This window comes from Myxocyprinus asiaticus, chromosome 14 (assembly GCF_019703515.2).
Source record: "Myxocyprinus asiaticus isolate MX2 ecotype Aquarium Trade chromosome 14, UBuf_Myxa_2, whole genome shotgun sequence".
NCBI classification, from domain to species: Eukaryota; Metazoa; Chordata; class Actinopteri; order Cypriniformes; family Catostomidae; genus Myxocyprinus; species Myxocyprinus asiaticus.
This window is the reverse complement of record NC_059357.1, coordinates 9957967-9978524: the sequence shown is the minus strand read 5'-3', so window position 1 is coordinate 9978524 and position 20558 is coordinate 9957967. Positions and strand designations below refer to the sequence as shown.

The 20558-nt window shown below is 39.2% G+C and overlaps 1 protein-coding gene across 1 annotated transcript in view; it reads right to left on the bottom strand.

Moving 5' to 3' along the window:
* The window catches only part of LOC127452228 (rap guanine nucleotide exchange factor-like 1), a 58341-nt gene extending 38047 nt beyond the window's left edge, over positions 1-20294 (bottom strand). Inside the window, exon 1 of the mRNA XM_051717576.1 lies at positions 19205-20294. Coding sequence (XP_051573536.1) covers positions 19205-19586 — 382 coding nt within the window. The 5' untranslated portion in view covers positions 19587-20294. The remainder of the gene's footprint in view (positions 1-19204) is intronic.
* Positions 20295-20558: the final 264 nt, after the last annotated feature.

Here is a 20558-nt window from a genome sequence, read left to right as displayed (position 1 = left end):
TCTTAATTGGATGTCATATTTGTTATTTACACAAATGTCACAGGGAAATTACGATGCTGTGGACAAAGCCTAAGTATTTGCTTAAAAAAACCTTGAAGCAATGTTTACATAATTGAGAAACACTGGAAGGAAACATAACATTGTATTAATGTGTTATTTACCTTAAGATTTAACTTTTTAAATAAGCTAAAGGAGTGTGCTCAATAGCATATTAAATAATTTTGCTGTGGTGTCGAAACTGGTATCGAGAATCGTGAAATTTTACTGGTGTTGGTACCGACTACTGAAATTCCTTCTTTTCACAGGTTAAATTCAGTGGAGATTAAATTAAGATTTGGCATATGTCTCCTATTTAGGATTTTTCTACTGAGAAAACACCAGTTTCTATGTCTTTCAAAAGAGATCTCATCTATGTCTCAAACTGTGTTTAGATTGGCTAAAGACACTAAAGTCTGCAATGAAAAGTCAGAGATTTCAATATGATCTCAAACATTACTCATCAAACTCTTCCAAGACAAAATTATCTGAGCAATGCTATCCACATTTATTTTATAACTCTATACTTTTACTCTATGTCAACAATTGTTGATGGTGTTTCCTAAGAAAGCATCACTATTGGCCTAGTATTGCTCATACTTAGCTTTAACTCTGGGCAAGAAAGAAATCACCTAGTAACCACCCACAACACTCTAGCATCGTGGAAGTGAGTTTTACACTGGCAAGCAACAATTTTAGGAGAAACATCTGAGACAATGTTGATAATTAAAAGAAAAGTAATTGAGAATTCCTTTCTGTCTCCTGAGATATTAAAGAGAAATACACATTTTCCTCTAAGAATATTTATATGTGTTAGTACGAGTGTCTAAATGTGTGTTTATTTGGATTGGGCCGGGACACCTTCAGGTTGGGGGTCACAGGGTTCACTCTCTGTCAATCTACATAAATGACAGTCAGTGAGGAGAGTTGAGAGCCCCAGCTGCACGGATGTGGTCAATGTAGATTGTAATCAGCTGAAGATCGGAGGTTAGGATTTCAGGAGAGCGGAATGGAGAGGACCAGGGTGGCGTTACATAAATTATGATAGACATTCCGTTGCCATGGAGGCCTTATCACATCTAAACCCCCCACTACTCACACATGCTCTCTTTCTCTCACACTAGCTCTCTTTTCTTTATCACTTCCTCGGTCACGTTGGTGCCTTTTGGCATGACGCTCCATGTGTGTGTATTTTTGTGTGTTTTGAGGCTCTCTGTTCATTCTTTGGGACTGTCAGTGCTTGTTCTTCATATCTGCACTATCTCACCCCCCACACAAAATCCGTCCATTCTGGGAGGCATTTCACCCTTCAACTCCCATCTTTTCTTTGGATCGTAACACAAAACACAATCATTCATATGCAAATCTGCTTTGGCAGACTGCCAACTAAAAGTAAAAACACTAAAGCCACTGGAGGACCACAGCTTTTTCCAAACAACAAAATCTTTAAATGAATGCTCAGATACTTGCACTGAAAACTTGCAGTAAGAAAGAAAGCAGGTGCAAATGGAAATAACTATGCTATGCATCTTTCAAAGATCTGCAAAAGCAAAACAAAAGCAAAAGTTGAAAGACAAGCCCACATCCCCCATACAGAAATCTTTTAGATGGCAATATACGTAAAAAAGATAAATAATATGTATGTTCATGTATGGTTTTTACTGATATAAAGTCACATATTTGTAGTCTTGTACATATATGCAACATACATTTCAACATACTACAAAAATACCCATTTTCATATACTATATACAGTATATATAGTGGAATTTTAATATGTATATACACTGATAAGCCAAAACATTATGACCACCTGGCTAATATGCTGTTGGTTCTCAGCGTGCCGCCAAAACAGCGCTGACCCACCAATGCATGGACTCTACGAGACCCCGGAAGGTTACCTGTGGTATCTGGCACCAAGACATTAGCAGCAGATCCTTCAAGTCCTGTAAGTTGCGAGGTGGAATCACAGCCATGGATCGGACTTGTTAGTACAGCATATCCCACAGATGCTCAATCGGATTGAGATCTGGAGAACTTGGAGGCCAGGGCAACACCTTGAACTCTTCATCATGTTCCTCAAACCATTCCTGAACAATGTGTGCAGTGTATGTGGATGGGTGCATTATCATGCTGAAAGAGGCCACTGCCTGTGTACCTGGTCTGCAACGATGTTTAGATAGGTGGCACGTGTTAAATTGATATCCACATGAATGTCCGGACCAAGGGTTTCCCAGCAGAACATTACCCAGAGCATCACACTCCCTCTAACGGATTGCCATCTTCCCACAGTGCAACCTGGTGCAATCACTTCACCAGGTAAACAGCACACATGTACAGAGCTGTCCACGTGATGTAAAAGAAAACGGGACTTATCGAACCAGGAAACCTTCTTCCACTGCTCCAAGGTCCAGTTCTGACATTCGCGTGCCCATTGTTAACACTTTCAACGGTGGCCAGGGGTCATCATAGGCTCTCTGACCGATCTGTGGCTACGCAGCCCCATACACAGCAGGGTGTGATGGGTGTGTTGTGACACATTCCTCCCGTAACCATCATTAACATTTTCTGAGACTTGTGCCACAGTAGACCTTCTGTCGGTTCGGACAAGACGGGAAAGCCTTCGTTGCCCTCACTATTTGATGAGCCTTGGGTGCCTAACATCCTGTCGCCGGTTTGTGGTTTGTCCCTCCTCGGACCACTGTCGGTAGGTACTCACCACTGCTGACCAAGAGCACCCCACAAGCCTTGCTGTTTCAGAGATGCTCTGACCCAGTTGTCTGGCCATAACAATCTGGCACTTGTCAAAGTCGCACAGGTCTTTACTCCTGCCTGATTGTTTGCTTACCATCTAATCTACCCAGACCTTGACAAGTGGCTTTGTTAGGAGATGATCAACATTAATCACTTCACATGTGAGTGGTCATAATGTTTTGGCTCATCAGTATATATGCCCAAATATATTAGCCTTAATTTTATATAAAGTATATGTTCATATATGGTCATATAAGTTTTCTGTATGGGTCAACTTATAGGAAAGAAAAATCACAAATGAAATTTCTTTAACATTTCAGATGTTTCTCATAGACAGCAATGAGATTAAACTGAGAGCAAATGGAGACTATTGCTTAACTCTTACTTTTGCTTCATTTCAAACTGTGTTCAGATTTGCCAAGATGCCAAAGTCTGCAATCAAAACTCCAAGATTTCTATATGAACTTTCTTCATCAATCAACAAATGAAAACATGAAACATGAAATTAAAACATGAAATTATCTTAGCTATGCTATTCACATTGATTTTAGAGCTCTATACTCTACTGTAAGAAAGAGTATCTTTATTTATCATTTAAAAAAAGGGATTTTAGGAGAAACATCTGAGACAAATCTGATACAATTGAAGTCTCCTAAGCTATGAAAAGGCAACCTCTGAGTAGAGAATGACAACATGTGACTCCCAAAAATGCCTTATAGCCTTACTAAAACAGGAGCTTGCTGAATTTTAGATGCAAATCACCTTTTTAGGTCTAACCCAGTTTAAACTGGCCTCAGGAAAGACCGTTTCTAGAGCAGGACTCACAAAAAGCATTTCAAAGCCTGCACTTTGGCCAGGAGGTAGACATGATTTGGAACTTCTGTGACTGTATTACATAAGAAAAGAATAAGAGATGTGTAGTTTTAATAGCTGCACATCAGTAAAAGACATGCCCATATTAAAGTATGACAGGACAAAAACATGCATACATGAACTCTCACAGTCTCACACGTGCAAACAAATCCAAACCCACAGCAGAGTTAATGGATTCATTTTCACACATTTGTTTGCCTAGCATGTACACAACCTTTGAACTTGGTCCTGAGATTTTGCGATAACACTGCAGGCCGTGGGTGAATGCTGTTTTTACTCAGGGCACTTTGCAAATTTTTTTGCAGTTAAGAACCTAAATATGTGCAGTTTTATCACAAAATCTTACTTGTCTTTAACAGTGTGCACATGTATGTATAGAGCAGCTACTCTTCCTCTTACCTCTACCTATATACATCAGACTGTAGTACTAACCTAACCCTAAATAAAAACAACATTTAAACACAACATGTAAACAGCATTTCCAATAGGGATGTTAAAACTACTGGTACTTTGGTACCAAGCTGATACCAAAATAAAAAAGATGTAACAATACCAGTTTCTGCAGTACCGGTAGTACTGACTCAGTTTGATACACATGCGCTGTCTGACTTACACACAACGGCTTTCAAATGCTCACACACGAATTTGACCTACTTTGGGGAAAAACATTATGCACAATTAATCATATTAAAATTGTGATATGTCCTAGACCTAGTATGATTTTTTTTGGGGGGGGGGTTCTCCCCTTTTTCTCCCCAATTTGGCATGCCCAATTCCTAATGCGCTCTAGGTCCTCGTGGTGGTGTAGTGACTCGCCTCAATCCGGGTGGCGGAGGACAAATCTCAGTTGCCTCCGTATCTGAGACAGTCAATCCTCGCATCTTATCACACGGCTTGTTGAGCGCGTTACCGTGGATATCTAGCACGTGTGGAGGCTTCATGCTATTCTCCACGGCAACCACGCACAACTCACCACATGCCCCACCAAGAGCGAGAACCACATTATAGCGACCACGAGGAGGTTAACCCAACATGACTCTACCCTCCATAGCAACCGGGCCAATTGGTAGGCCAACTGACTGGAGTCACTCAGCACACCCTGGATTCCAACTTGCGAGTCCAGGTGTGGTAGTCAATGTCTTTACTTGCTGAGCTACCCAGGTCCTCGAACTAGTATGATTATTAAACTGTGAAAGGCTGCAATTTTATTCTGCATGTGCTGTGCGCTTCAAAGTGAATGTGTAAAGCCGCTCATCCATTGAAAACTCCACATTTTATTCATTGTGCACTCTGTGCATGTAGTAGGAAATGACAAAGCAGAGCACTCATTCACTGTGAAGCGCACAGCACATTCAGACTATATATTTATTTTATTAAATCACAGCATTTGAGCTTTAATAATCACAATGGGCCATATAACCAACTGCCTTTCAGGAGCTGTGAAGCTACCGTCAAAAACATACGGAAAATGAAAAGTCTTGACATCAAAATAAAAGCTTGATTCAACTACAAGGGTGAAATTGAAGAAATTGTGACAGGAATATATTACACTTGTATAGTAAAATGTAATATTAATTGTTGTAGTAATAATAACAATAAACAATAATGGTTAATCAAAAATATTAGTAAATAATATTATTTAAGCAATACAGGTGCATCTCAATAAATTAGAATGTCATGAAAAAGTTCATTTATTTCAGTAATTCAACTCAAATTGTGAAACTTGTGTATTAAATAAATTCAATGCATACAGACTGAAGTAGTTTAAGTCTTTGGTTCTTTTAATTGTGATGATTTTGGCTCACATTTAACAAAAACCCACCAATTCACTATCTCAAAAAATTAGAATACATCATAAGACCAATAAATAAAAACATTTTTAGTGAATTGTTGGCCTTCTGGAAAGTATGTTCATTTACTGTATATGTACTCAGTACTTGGTAGGGGCTCCTTTTGCTTTAATTACTGCCTCAATTTGGCGTGGCATGGAGGTGATCAGTTTGTGGCACTGCTGAGGTGGTATGGAAGCCCAGGTTTCTTTGACAGTGGCCTTCAGCTCATCTGCATTTTTTGGTCTCTTGTTTCTCATTTTCCTCTTGACAATACCCCACAGATTCTCTATGGAGTTCAGGTCTGGTGAGTTTGCTGGCCAGTCAAGCACACCAACACCATGGTCATTTAACCAACTTTTGGTGCTTTTGGCAGTGTGGGCAGGTGCCAAATCCTGCTGGAAAATGAAATCAGCATCTTTAAAAAGCTGGTCAGCAGAAGGAAGCATGAAGTGCTCCAAAATTTCTTGGTAAACGGGTGCAGTGACTTTGGTTTTCAAAAAACACAATGGACCAACACCAGCAGATGACATTGCACCCCAAATCATCACAGACTGTGGAAACTTAACACTGGACTTCAAGCAACTTGGGCTGGTTTCCAAATTGGTTTCCAAATGAAATACAAAACTTGCTCTCATCTGAAAAGAGGACTTTGGACCACTGGGCAACAGTCCAGTTCTTCTTCTCCTTAGCCCAGGTAAGACGCCTCTGACGTTGTCTGTGGTTCAGGAGTGGCTTAACAAGAGGAATACGACAACTGTAGCCAAATTCCTTGACACGTCTGTGTGTGCTGGCTCTTGATGCCTTGACCCCAGCCTCAGTCCATTCCTTGTGAAGTTCACCCAAATTCTTGAATCGATTTTGCTTGACAATCCTCATAAGGCTGCGGTTCTCTCGGTTGGTTGTGCATCTTTTTCTTCCACACTTTTTCCTTCCACTCAACTTTCTGTTAACATGCTTGGATACAGCACTCTGTGAACAGCCAGCTTCTTTGGCAATGAATGTTTGTGGCTTACCCTCCTTGTGAAGGGTGTCAATGATTGTCTTCTGGACAACTGTCAGATCAGCAGTCTTCCCCATGATTGTGTAGCCTAGTGAACCAAACTGAGAGACCATTTTGAAGGCTCAGGAAACTTTTGCAGGTGTTTTGAGCTGATTAGCTGATTGGCATGTCACCATATTCTAATTTTTTGAGATAGTGAATTGGTGGGTTTTTGTTAAATGTGAGCCAAAATCATCACAATTAAAAGAACCAAAGACTTAAACTACTTCAGTCTGTGTGCACTGAATTTATTTAATATACGAGTTTCACAATTTGAGTTGAATTACTGAAATAAATGAACTTTTCCACGACATTCTAATTTATTGAGATGCACCTGTATATCAAAAGCAAGACTGCTGTACTGAATAAAAGTTTTCATCAGTGTTCTAGTTTATATTATGATGCTCTGAAAATGGAAAAGACGTAATCTGGGAAATAAAATTAAACAGATTTCAGTAGGACTCAACTTAAAAAACTTGAAGCAATATTTACTAAATTAAGAAACACTTGAAGGAAACATGCTTTTGATTTAATGTATTATTTACATTGATATATAACTTTTTATATAGGCTAAAGGAGTGTGTTCAAAATCATATTATTAATTTTTGCCGTGGCATCGAAATTGGTATCGAGAATTGTGAAATTTTACTGGTATCTATACCGACTACTGAAATTTTGGTTTCCTGTCAACCCTACACATTTAACTTCTGTAAATATTCTGTAAGAAATAATGTAGGCAGGACTTGACTTTATTAATCACCATTTGATTGGATCGTAAAAACTAGGCTGTGATATTATTGGTTAATATTACTTTTCCCCGCCCACATGGCCTTGGTTACATCAGCAGAAAAGTCATTTCAGAGGCTGAGAAAGTTATTACATCTTGATAAAAGATGAAGTTTTTTTTTTTTATCTCTACAATAATGTGTAATGATGAACCATGAAAAAAAAATTATACGTGTCAATGCGACACTTAGTGTCACATGTCAATGACTGATTCACTACGCATGTGGACAGAGTATCTTCAAACCAGCTTTCGATTATAAGCTGGACACATACAAACTTTCTAATGAAAAATGTGTCACACTTTCTGCGTTCCACACCCAGCCCAACATCACAGCAAGAGTGAACCAATACTTCAAAATAACATCTAACACACGTTTGATTAGGATGATGAGCAAATCATCAAAGCTCAAAGCTCCTCAGTGTGTATTTCTAAACGGTTCTGTATCCAATCATTGCTTCCCTCCACTAGAGTGAAAGAACTAAACAAATTAAAAGCAAATCAATTGGCTCATCATATTTTCCAGGCTGGTAATAGACAGTTAAACTTCAATGCTCCATCGGCACTATAGTCAGAATTTATTTATTTTACTCATCACTACGCTCATCACATTCTGCATTATTGTTTATTTTTTCAATCCAAAAGCATGAAAAGCTGTTCGGAGGGTCTGTATTTGCACTAGGCTGTTTGAGAAGGAGCGTTTCAATGTGTAACTGCTTCTTGGTTGGAGTGATCACAGTGTGCTAATCACACCCTTCTCTCGAGCAGGCAAGGAGGCTGTTTTCAGGCTGTTATTAGGGCTGTCGGTCAAGCCACTGATCCAGGAGCTCGGGGCCATCTGTGTGTGCGCGCGTGCGTTTGAGTGTGCAAACTGCGTCGTGAAAAAGAGCAACCTCTGCTGTCACTTCAATGGGGTGTCACGTGGCGCATTTAACAGGGGCAGACTGGCCATCGGGAGCACCGGGCATTTTCCCGGTGGGCCGCTGGGTAATTTGGGCCAACCCATTGCTGCACAAGAACCGGCCTGTCCTACAGGAGATATAGGCGTCTGCCCTGGGCTCCAACATGCCCACGCGAACCCCATTACAAATTAATATTCATAAAACCTTGCAAGGTAATGACAATACAACAGCTTTTATTTTATACAACTGATATGACTATTATTCTAAAATTACTTACACATTGTAGAGCATTTCCATAACTGCGCATTAACTGACATACAAATCACAATAATGGTGACAACCAAAGACAACATATTAAGTATAAGATGAGCTCTGAATAATCACAAAATGACAAATAACTGCAAATTACAACAAATACAATAACAGCAGCATATATTAAATCTTCAAACAGTAAAGCTGTGAGTAGTACATATTCATTTGCATAATTTATTCATACCGCAAAGCATTAATGGGAGCTGAAGTGCGACTTGCTGAATAATGCTCACGCCTGATAAAAATGCAGAAAATAACTCATGAAAAATATTACTTTGTGGCTATTTGAGTCTCTGAGGCTTACTTTATTTAAAGGTAAGCAGAAACAGCGCTTGTCAAAGCATTGGGCTTTTCACTTTTTCTTAAGAATAATCTGGGGAAGGAATTAAAACACTGCAGATATAAACACGCAACAAACTCAAATAGAGTGAAAATATGAGCAATTAATCTGCAAAGATTTACACTTTAAGAGGTATGTTTATTTGTTTTACATATATTTATATTTGTTTATATTTATATATGTATATATTCTGGCCAACTTTGTTTTCATTGATTTTTTTTTTAAGAATCTGAGCACAGTTAAGTGAAACCCAACTGTCACAGAACAGATAAGTATGATGCCATTTGCACATTAAGATGAAAAATACTCTACACTATGCAAGTACATGAACGCAAGCACTTCTAGCTATGCAAGATCAATTTTGTGTGTTGTTGCGTTCCAAAATGCGTTGCAGTCCCAACGTTGCCACAAGGGGCACTCTATCACTCCCTTGAGTACTGAAGGTTGTTATGCAAGATCGCAAGAACGCACAATAAGAATTTTCAGCTTTAGCCAAGCACTTGCATTTGCTTATGCATTCTTGCGTAAAGTATTTTTCTGGCCTAATACGTTTTCGGTTGAAAAATTATTGATTTTGCTACTTTTACACTTCTCATCCACACTGGAATGACGTTTTACTCCAATGAAAACAGAGGCTTTGGAAAATACCCTCTAGTACAGCATACTTTGGAAAACGATGACATTAGGAACAGAGCTTGACATTAACTTTTTGGCTTACCGGCCACTGTGACTAGTGGTGTTCCAAAGTCATTAGCCACTCATAATTTTCATTACTCAAAATCCCCTGCAACAAAAAAAGGTAACTGGAGACTGCATGCATTTGTTTGGCCATTTTATTTAAATGAGAATGATATGAGTTAAGCAGGACACAGGCCTAATTATTTATTTGGCAGGAGGACGGCTGTTAATTTCACCCCTGGTTAGGAAACAAGTGGACGTGGCCTAAGAGACCTGATTTTGCTCCTTTGCACAGCAGTACAGCCTGGGAGTTTGAATTCTCTCCAGTAACACTTTTTTGCTTTTCACTCATCTCTCTGTTCCCTCCTTCCATTTACCTTTTCTCCTACACCTCCACCTCAGAGAGTGGCAGTTGCCATGTGAACAGGTGCTGAGTCTGAGAGGAAATCGATGGAAATATATAAAACTATTGATTTTAAGTTGTTGATGTTAAGTATAGAAACAATATATTTAAATTTTTTTGCAAAAATATTCAAATAAAAAAAAATGTATACAAATGTAGTTATTTATACCAATAGATTACGTCATTCACAGTGCGTCATGGAAGTGGGTAATCGCTGCTGAGCTTGTTTGTTGTGGTTTTAAAACTATGGAATAACATAAATGGAACTATGGGAATTATGTTTGGACAAAATCCAAAATAAATCAAAACTGTGTTATATTTTAGCATCTTCAAAGTAGTCACCCTTTGCCTAGAATTTGCAGACATGTACTCTTGACATTTTCTCAACCAACTTCTTGAGGTATCACCCTGGGATGCTTTTTAAACAGTATTGAAGGAGTTCCCATCTATATGTTGGGCACTTATTGGCTGCTTTTCTTTATTATTTGGTCCAAGTCATCAATTTCAAAAAAAAATTATTTTAATTTTTTTATATTAAATTTTAGTTTTGTAATGAAATAAATTAATATGGTGGCACAATTATATTTTTGCCTACAAAACAAATTTCAAACATTTAAGCATACACCTTTAGATCAAAAGATTTTTAAGATCATGAGAAACATTTCAATCAAGTGTTTCAAAACTTTTGACAGGTAGTGAATATTTCATTTAATTCTGAAAAGTATAAATAATTTTTTTGTTTGTTTAATTAAAATTTAATTATTTTCCCCTACATTTATATGCTATGTATTTGTGTGCTTATTAGGGTATTGTGTTATTAGCTTAGAAATATGCTAACATCAAACTTTACTGCAATCATTTGAGTCGAGCTACTGCCTATGTAAAGCGGTACAAATCAGCCACTTTTGAGGTTCCATTTCAGTTACCTTAGAAGGTAGCTGTCTATGTAGGCAGTAATCGAAAATACCACATACAGCATTACAGATACAACACAAATTTGCCGCCCCCTCCGCATACATATACACCTGGCATCACTAACATACTTCAAACAAACCACATATTCACAATGCAAATGGTCTGAGCACAGAGCCGAGGGGGACCCCATTGCTTCTCACTTGCCCAGGTGCACGAACGAGTGCAAAATGAGTGGGCACAACTCATTAAAGAGAGTGATATATCTCGCTTTTCCTCCTGATGTTATGTAAAGCCTTGCAAAGGGAGGCCAGTGAGTGGGCAGCCATTCCACTCTAATCCCTCGCTCTTTTCAAAAGCAAAAAAAAAAAAAAAAAATGCCAGCATTCCTCCCACACAAACAGACTCTCTCCAATTGCACTTCTCTCCTTCTCTCCCTGCATGCATTTCTTTCTCTCTTTCTCCACACTTTCTTGCTTGCCAAAGATTCTTTAAAACAGCCTGAGGACAATTTCGGCCCACAGGAAAGCAGCACATGGAGAGTGGGGTGGTCCTTACACAACCCGGCATCAGTCTAGCCTCTAGAAAGACCATTTACATCTATCTTTACCTTCATTAGCCTTTAGTGACCAGGTAAATCATCGTAAATCACACATGAATAGCACCATTTAAAGCTGACTTTAGACTATCCTTAGACACTGCCATAGTTTAGTAGCTTAAAAAGTGATAGGTCATGCTGTGGTACTGATTTGAGGGTTAATATTTGGGTATGTGTTGTAACTACATTTGTCACCAATCACCATCCAGGTACTAAAGTATAGAAATAAGCTTGGTGAGGGACAAATGACTCAACTATGTGATGCATATTCTTCAAAAACAGCTTATAAGACACATGACTCATCATATATTGACCAGAAATATCATGTATGATCCAGATAAGTGGTCGACCAATATGGTGTACTTAAACATAAATTAAACATATATCTCACACAATATTTACTCAAAATTCACTTAAAAATATCTGAAAACAGAAAATGTGCATTATCCATTGAAAAGGCTGTCGGTAGATTGTGGAAATACAACTTACAGTGCCAATATACTTCTAGTGAAATCGAAGAAAGAACAGTTGGACATCATTTCAAACAAAATCTGGCCAAACTAAGGTGTTTTTGAGTTTGATGCAGTGGTTCAAATCAGCTTGCCTGCACAAACTTTCAAGAAAACTTTGTGCCAGCTGATAAACACCTTTCTGCCACTGGTCCACCTACTTTGACGGCAACATCTTTTTCTGGTTACTTTCTTCACTCATTCGAGTTCAGTCAACATAAACACACTGGAGTGCAGAATTGCTTAACCTAAAGTGTTAACCTTTTTCATGATCTTACCTGGACTCTTTTCACAAAATTCATCATAAAATACATTAACAGAGGGTAACCGGTGTATATTATGACCAGGTACAAAGTCTTTTTAGCAAGTCAGTCCACTTGACAGCCATCTTTGGAATGCTCTCAGGCAGGCTGGGCAGCTATTTGGGGGAAAACCGTAAAACCACAATGTTAGTATCTAAAAGGTGACTGGCTCTTTTACCTCTAAGGCAGAACTTCCTTTTCTGCATCCACTGACCACTGGCCATTCCAATTTCTCCTGTTCATTTTAATAGAAGTGTCCCGTCTCTTCTAAATAGTCTCTGCCACATATAGCATTTTAGCGTTAGCATTAATGCCATGAATACATGTAAACATAACAAATTACACACTATCTACTGCATTTATATTATTTTAAATCATCACTGAGTGGTTAAAACTGCTTTTTTATGACTAATCTCATGTGTATTCTATTTTTAGAATGAGAGTGTCGTAATAGATAACACATTTTAACGTCACATAGGTTCATGTTTTACATGTAGACTTTTGACATGACAATGAGTGTGTTTACATGCATGCCAATATGCTGATAGTGACCTAAAATCAGATTCTTCAAAAAATCAGACAACGCAAGAAAACTGCATTTACATGAGATTTGAAATAACTGGACAGAAAAACGAAATAACAATTGGCCTGGCCTATATATACAGTATCTGTCTATCATTCTTAGCAGACAGAGGACAATTTTATTTCAATTGAACACTGCTTGAGTGCACAGTCTCTTGTACACTGATATGCTGCTAAAACATATGGCCACTTTAAGTGAGAAAGGTATAAGCCACTCCCCTCACCTATGAGTGGAGCAAAAATTTTCCAAATTCTGCAACTACCACCGCTAACGAATCAAACAGCAGTTAGACTGCTGTTGCCTTGCCCTCTGGAACTTTGTTCTGACACGCCAGCCTAGACAACTACTTTTGCCTCTGGCTTACAACTGGAAGGGCTAAAGGTAAACAAAGTTATGTAATGATCAATTTTGCTAATCTCGGTTCAATGAGTCCTATAAAATCACTCCATTGCACGCTACCAGTAATTATACATACACATCAGGTGTCTGTGCACATTCCAGAGATAAAGTTGTGTCAAGAGGGTGTGTTGTCTTAGAAATTATCTAAGGTTGCTGTTGAATTCTGGATTCCACAGGAAACAAAGTGTTAGGATAAAGGAAACAAAAGTATATAAAAGTATGTCGAATTTGGAAAAATAATATTTTTGAGTGTTAGTCATACATAGCATTATTAAATATCCTTAAAGCGATAGTCACCCCAAAAATAAAAATTGTCATAATTCACTCACCCTCATTGTTCCAAGACTGTGTGACTTTCTTTCTTACATGGAACATTAGATGTTAGGGACCGGCTCACAACCTGACTCAACTCAGTCACCATTCACTTTCTTGTACTATTTGTTTCCATAAAATGAAAGTGAATGGTAACATTCTGTAAAACCTCCTTTTGTGTTCCACAGAAGAAAGTATTCATTCAGGTTTGGAATAACATGAGGGTGAGTGAATGATTTTTGGGTGATCTCGCAAAGACTATCAAAAATGTACCAAAAAATGTATCCATCTATAAAATGCATCTGTCTACAGTCATTCATTTTGCCAACAGCTGGGGTATGTGGCTTAATTCTGATGAACTGACTGTGCAGTACGTAGTGCCTTATTTCAGTGCATTACCTCTTGACCCTGGATCAGTGGACTTCCCTCAGTTCATAATCCAGCATCATCCCACAGACAACAAAACTAGATGAGTCAAATTGCAAGTCCATTGTTGGCTAATCCAGGATTAGTGGCACTTTTTCAAATGTTTCCAGATGTCTATAATGACAAATTGTAGCAAAAATGTCAGTCTTATCTAGTTGAGGCAAGGCATGACAGCCCCCTTTCCCCCCCCCAAAAAAGATAAACAGGTTGGGTATGGGGCTAAATGCCTCAATGTGAGACATAAAATTAAAATCTCTCTGATCTGTGCTAGATATTGAGCAGTAGTTCAAGATAAATTGCTTAAAAATGTCTCCAAAATAGAAAGACAAAGGTATTTATTTCAAAACGAGCTGTCAAGAAGACAAAATGAGTAATAGTTTAGTTCAGGACATCCTTTTAAAGGTTAGCAGGAGCTCAAATAGAATGTGTTTGCTAAATCTGTTTTTTAAAAGATTGTTTTTAAAAAAGAGTTCTAAAGAGCTGAGTTTGGTGCTGTGAACCACATGAACTATTGATGTAGTGATTCAATTTACACTGTTGATCAATGAGAGCCAGTTTAGATGTAAAATTCTATAGATGTGGTTTCAGATGTCTGGCTAAAGATGTCAAAATCCACAAGCCCCACAAACCAAAGGGCAGAAAAATCACTAATGTAATATGTGTCACGGTTCGCACGCCACTTGAACCAAGGAAAAGAGGGCAAGACTTAGAAATGCAGATAATGGGATTTTATTAATCAAATAAAAGTGACAACAAAAAAGGAAATGGAAAAACAAAACCTCCACAAGGGGAGAAAACAACACAGTCCAGGGCGACTAAATAAAGACGGGCTGGGCTGGAGCAAAACTGGAAAACAAAACAGGAGACACTACTGACAAGACAGACTGGACCAGGAAACAAGACAAACTGGCATAGGACAGCGCACACAAGGAACTAAAATAAGGAGAGAAATCAAACAGGTTAACAGGTGACAGGTAGGGCAAATTAACTAATAAAAGGCAAACAAGGAAGTGGGGTGTGACGCAAGACTGAGAGACACAGGGCAATACAGAAACAAAACAAAGCCGCGTGCTCTCATAAGACACAAACATCCGAATGAAACGAGCGCATATCGCCAGAGACAACAGCAACATGCGCTCATGCCAAACGACAGACAAGACAGGACATTTGTGTGAGGGCTCGGCCACAGATAAACAGGCAACCAAGACTGAAGTGGCCGAACCCCAGCACAACATGACAACGGATCGCGACTCGAATACACAGCCCAACGTGAGCACAACACGAAGCGCGCCCGAGGTCGCAAGAGACTAACACAAAACAATTGACACGAGTACATGCCGCAAGATGACATAAGAGCAATGCACTCGTGCCAATAACAACGCCAAAAGGGCGAGCCATACATTCTCACATAGACTAGACAAGACACAAAACAAGGATGTCAGAGCTCAGTCACAAAAACAACAAAACAGAATCAATATAAGTGGCTGAACCCTGTCCAGTAGGTGGCGATATGCATGAAGAATGTAAATCGGCAAAAACAAAAGAAGAAAGTGGAAGTAAAAGTGGAGATTTATAGTAAAAAAAGGATGTAAATATTGATCTGTTTCTCACCCACACCTATCATATCGCTTCTGAAACCACCAGAGTCTTATTGATTACTTTTACACTGCCTTAATATGCTTTTTGGACCTTCAAAGTTCTGGCCACCATTCACCTGTACAGTATGGACCTACAGAGCTGAGATACTCTTCTAAAAATCTTTGTTTGTGTTCAGAAGAAGAAAGAAAGTCATACACATCTGGGATGACATGAGGGTGAGTAAATGATGAAAGAATTTACATTTTTGGGTGAACTATCCCTTTAAGTCTTCAGCTGGTAATCTCACACATGTCGCCAGTTGTTTCAGAAGAAATCTCAACAATGTCACAAAATATGCTAAAATTTGCCAAGATACCTGCAATCAAAAGTCAGAGATTTAAATAAAAATAAAAATCTCCTTTGGTTCCTTTGGGAAAGCTTGTTTCCAAACACATCTGTCTTTTTACCTTTTACTCTTTAAAGCATACAATCTACCTCAATTGAGCTTGGTGTGTGTATAAACCATTCCTCACCATTCTTTCTTTTTCACACAGGTAGAACAGTCCAGTGAAAAGAAAAATCATCATTTACCTTGTCTACCAAAAAAGAACAGTTTTTCATACATCCTAATAACACAATGGACAGAAGCAAGCGGCCTGTCTGCCCATTGATTTCACATAAAGCATATTTCTTTCTTTATGCACCGGCATACTGTTGAAATCCCTGCAGTTTCCATGGTTACTTCACAAAAACACTCCAATGCACATGTGCAGCGAGAGCTGCAGCCCTATGACTGCAAAGCTTCACTGCCAATGAATGTGTATGAGAGCCATTCTTTATGGAATAAAAGTCCTGGAACTTACTGGAACAGGTAACATGTATGCACTTGTTGCAGATGTTTTGTAGACACATGCAACACCATATTCCCATCAAAAAGTCCCACAATTTGTCATTTCTCTGTACAAGTCCTTTGTCTGAGGCTAAAATAGAAATCCCCATATCTGGCATAGGGGCTGAATGTGTTTACCTCAAGCAAGTGATTCGCGCTGTATGTATGTCTAAGTCAGGTATAGATGGTAACAACTTGTTGGTTCATGACACATTCATAACACCAATTTGAGGACAAAGCACCTTGGTAACACTTAATACCAATATACCCAAAGAAATACTCCAGCAGCAGCTCCACCCATATTTCAAGAAATTTTCCAGCAAGTTCCTCATTCAGTGATAGAACCTGTTATTGATAGTTATGCAAGTACTATTTCATGAAATCCCTATCTGTGACCTTTTAAATGTTGCCACTGCCAGTGCTTAATGAACCTCAGCGTTTACGGCTGTAGCTCAGCTTTGATGGCCTTTCAAGACCTGAATATAGTGGTCTGCTCTCATGCCATTTCCCTGTGAAAAAAGAGGCCAAGTAAACCATCAAAAACTTGTTTGCAAATAATAATATATAGGCCTACTGGCTCTATAAATTGGCTTTACTGATGTAAAGATCATGACACCTTTATGGCTGTGTTACGACTGAGGTGTTGCATGCACAGTCAGTGCAGGCTTGTTGAGCAAATTGGGCCACGATGTACTTTGATGAGGGAATCAAATAAACTAGCCTTCATCTTGCACTGTAGCTGTTTAAATTAGCAAAACAACAGTATCTTTCCTGTTCTCGAAACCAATATCACTACAGGGGCCATTCACACAGGACGCGTTCTTGTGTTTAGACCCAGGAAGATGGAGTGCAATGGAATGAAGCAGAACGCTCAGACCGAACTTGTTCTTGCACTAAAAAGCATGACGTACTGGGAGCCGCCATGATGATTCTGATTGCCAATGGACTGGTTTCTGGTTACATAAGAAACAATGTAAAAACTACCCAAACAAGCGATCCAGATGGAGAACAACAACCATTTTAAGTGTTCATTGGAGTTCAAATTTGTTCAGGCTCAACTTGTGCAGCTGTTGGTTGTCATAAATTTTATGATACCAACGTAACTAACATTGGCCCACTACTTCATGTCATGAAGTACACTCCCTATACTTTAACGGATGAAACACTGTCAAAAGACGATCATCGCGACACTGTATCGGCACTATGGAGCAACGTGTTTTTTGTAATTGGGAATTTGTACAAATTTAATAGGCTAAACATCACATTATCCACTAAAAAATATGCAGATGCGAGTGAAAACACAGGAGACCGGAAAATGAAAACAGCCTTTCGTTATGAATCGTGGAACACTCCCGCGTTCAGAAAAAAAGTTGATAAAAGAACGCAGGTGTCTCGAGATGCGTTTTTAAAGGTGGAAATTATTTTTAACTTGACAACTTGAATACTGTACATTCCTTCTGAATCTCTCACCAAATGTCGCCTAGTGTAGCACTAGCAATACCTTTTCAACATTCTTATTGAATTCTACTCTATTGATATTCGGTTCTTGTTGGAGTCATACAAACCAACGGACGTGATATGATAAAAATGTAATGGCCTTTATGTAGACTCGAGATTGTATATGTGCATTACACAAAAGTCTTCAGAATCGGTCTCTATGTTTCTAAACTCCGGGTGAGTGCAAATATTTTTTGTGTTTTTCATTTCATTTTTTTCCCCAAAAGAAAAGCATAGTTTGTTAAAGCTACCTTAATTTAAAACCATTCTTGGTAACGTTTATGTATAAAACAATATATAATTTTTACATAGGTGTCATACTTGTTACTTTTAACGTACATTTTAATTTAAGAGTAATCAGTTACTTGTTTTTTGTGGGTTAGAGTACTTGACTACAAAATTGCCCATCCATCTCTATTATAGCTACTACGTAAACAATATGTGTTAGCATGACTTTAGTGAGAAAAAATCGCTTACTAATCTTTTCTGAGATGTTATCTCCAATTATACAACTTTGTTGCCATGACGACCCCAAAAACCGACAGTAAAAACAACTATTTAAACAACTTCACTGCTCAAATCATACACGTACAGAAGAAATAATGTAAGTGCTTTTATAAAATTATATACTTCACGTTTCTGCCTTTAAACCTTCAGAAATTGGCCCCATTCACTTTTATTTTAAATGCCTTACTGTGTAACCTCAAATGTTAGCTATTTTTAAAGATAAGGAAGGACGAGTCAAAATACTTTTTGAGGTAATTAACATTAGCTATGCCACAAATGCTGTACATTGAGCTCAACTTGTATTGAACCCGGAATATTCCTGTCACTTCTTAAACGCAAGACCCCAAAACAGGACTAAAGATGACCAAATATGTTCGTTTGACAGGTTGGTGGTGTTCATAGACAGAAATACAATAAATGCGTCTTGTTATTACATGCCTCTATTACACGCGTAACACCCGCGTTATTATCCAACCCTCGAGCATCTTGGAGGAGCTAGTGTAAAGGATAATTTATTGTAACCAATACAGCCGTGCACCATACTAAACGATCATAGCAACACACAGGAACTGTTACAGTATTCACAAACGTTAATTGTGCTCTTGAAACATCAACCATTTAATGTGGGTCTTTAATCTAACTCTCCTGAGCTTCAGTAAGATCTTTCAGATGCAGCACTTATTAGAACAAATATTCGAGAGAGAGAGAGAAGCTGGCCTGGCGGGAAAATGGAACTCACCTGTACAGTTGCCGTACCGCTTTCCCGCCACACTGTCCAGCAGCGCCAGCGCTAGATTCTCTGGAGTGTCTGCGGGCAGCGGGGTCCAATTCGTGTCCAGACTCGCCTCCGAGCTCTGCTCGTCGCTGGACAGCGACGGGCTTCTGATGTCTGCAGTGGCGGAGGGCCAGCAGGGAGCTTCTTCTGTTTCCGGGCTGAACACCTCCCTGGCCGGACCGCTCTCGGGAGACGTCTCCCTGAAGAACGGCACCACACGGGACAGGCTGGCCCGCCGCCTCGATGCCCCGGTGCCGGTGGCCTTATCCCCGAAACCACCGGCCCGCGTGAGTGCGTTGGTCTGCTTCTTCAAGAACTTTTCAAGAGGCTTCATTCCAGCCGGCATTTTGATGACCGAAATCGCAAGAAGGCCCTGTGTGTTGATCGTAATTAATACTCAATAGGCTAATTAACACTGATGAAGACGGGTTAGACGTGAGCGTCTACATCATAGCTGATAATAGCGACACTCTATAAAATAATTGATGATATTCTCCCTTCTGGACAGAGGTGTCAAGAATAAAAGACGGCCATTAGAACAGATTCAATGTTTCAAAATGCAAGTGCTGATCGTGTCCCCTAAGACGATAAGAAAAAAAAATCCAAACGTATCCCAGGGAAACCCGTCTTCCACTGCAGTCCTTCAGGTCGTATATCGGAGAAGAAGGCTAAATGTGCATTAGGCTTACCATTGCCACTGTCACGAAGCCTTGATCGTGGAGTCAGTTACACCAATAATCAGATACAAAAGATAACGATAGCATCAGAGGGTTTTAAAACTAGCTGTTTGTAATGCATATATAAATCAGTCTCTGTCAAGATGCTGGACCATGCAGATGAATCGTAAATGGCAGCAGGTCTAAAGGAAAAAGGCTTCTGTCGGAGACTCAATCCTTGTGATTCCGTGTCTATAGATCCCTGATCGGTTCAGTGCTCGAATCCTTATTTATTTCTCTCTTTATGTGTGGTTCCGAGTTTTCTGCGCTTCGAGTCCGCACAAATATTGCGCTCCGTCGCACTCACATACAGTATACACACCCATCGTGGGTGTGTGAGTGAGTCTCTCTCTCTCTCTCTCTCTCTCTCTCTCTCTCTCTCTCTCTCTCTCTCTCTCTTTCTCTCCACCCGCCTTCTCTGCAGCTGAGCGCGTGTGTTATTGGTGGTGTCAAGAGATATTGCTCAATTGCTTTGAATAGCAGCAATTGCAGTCACAAGCTCATGGGCAAATCATGCACTTCGAAATGTGAAATATATAGCCTACCATGTTCATAGTTTCCGTAAATACTATACTTAAATGTCCGTAAATTAAATTAAATTC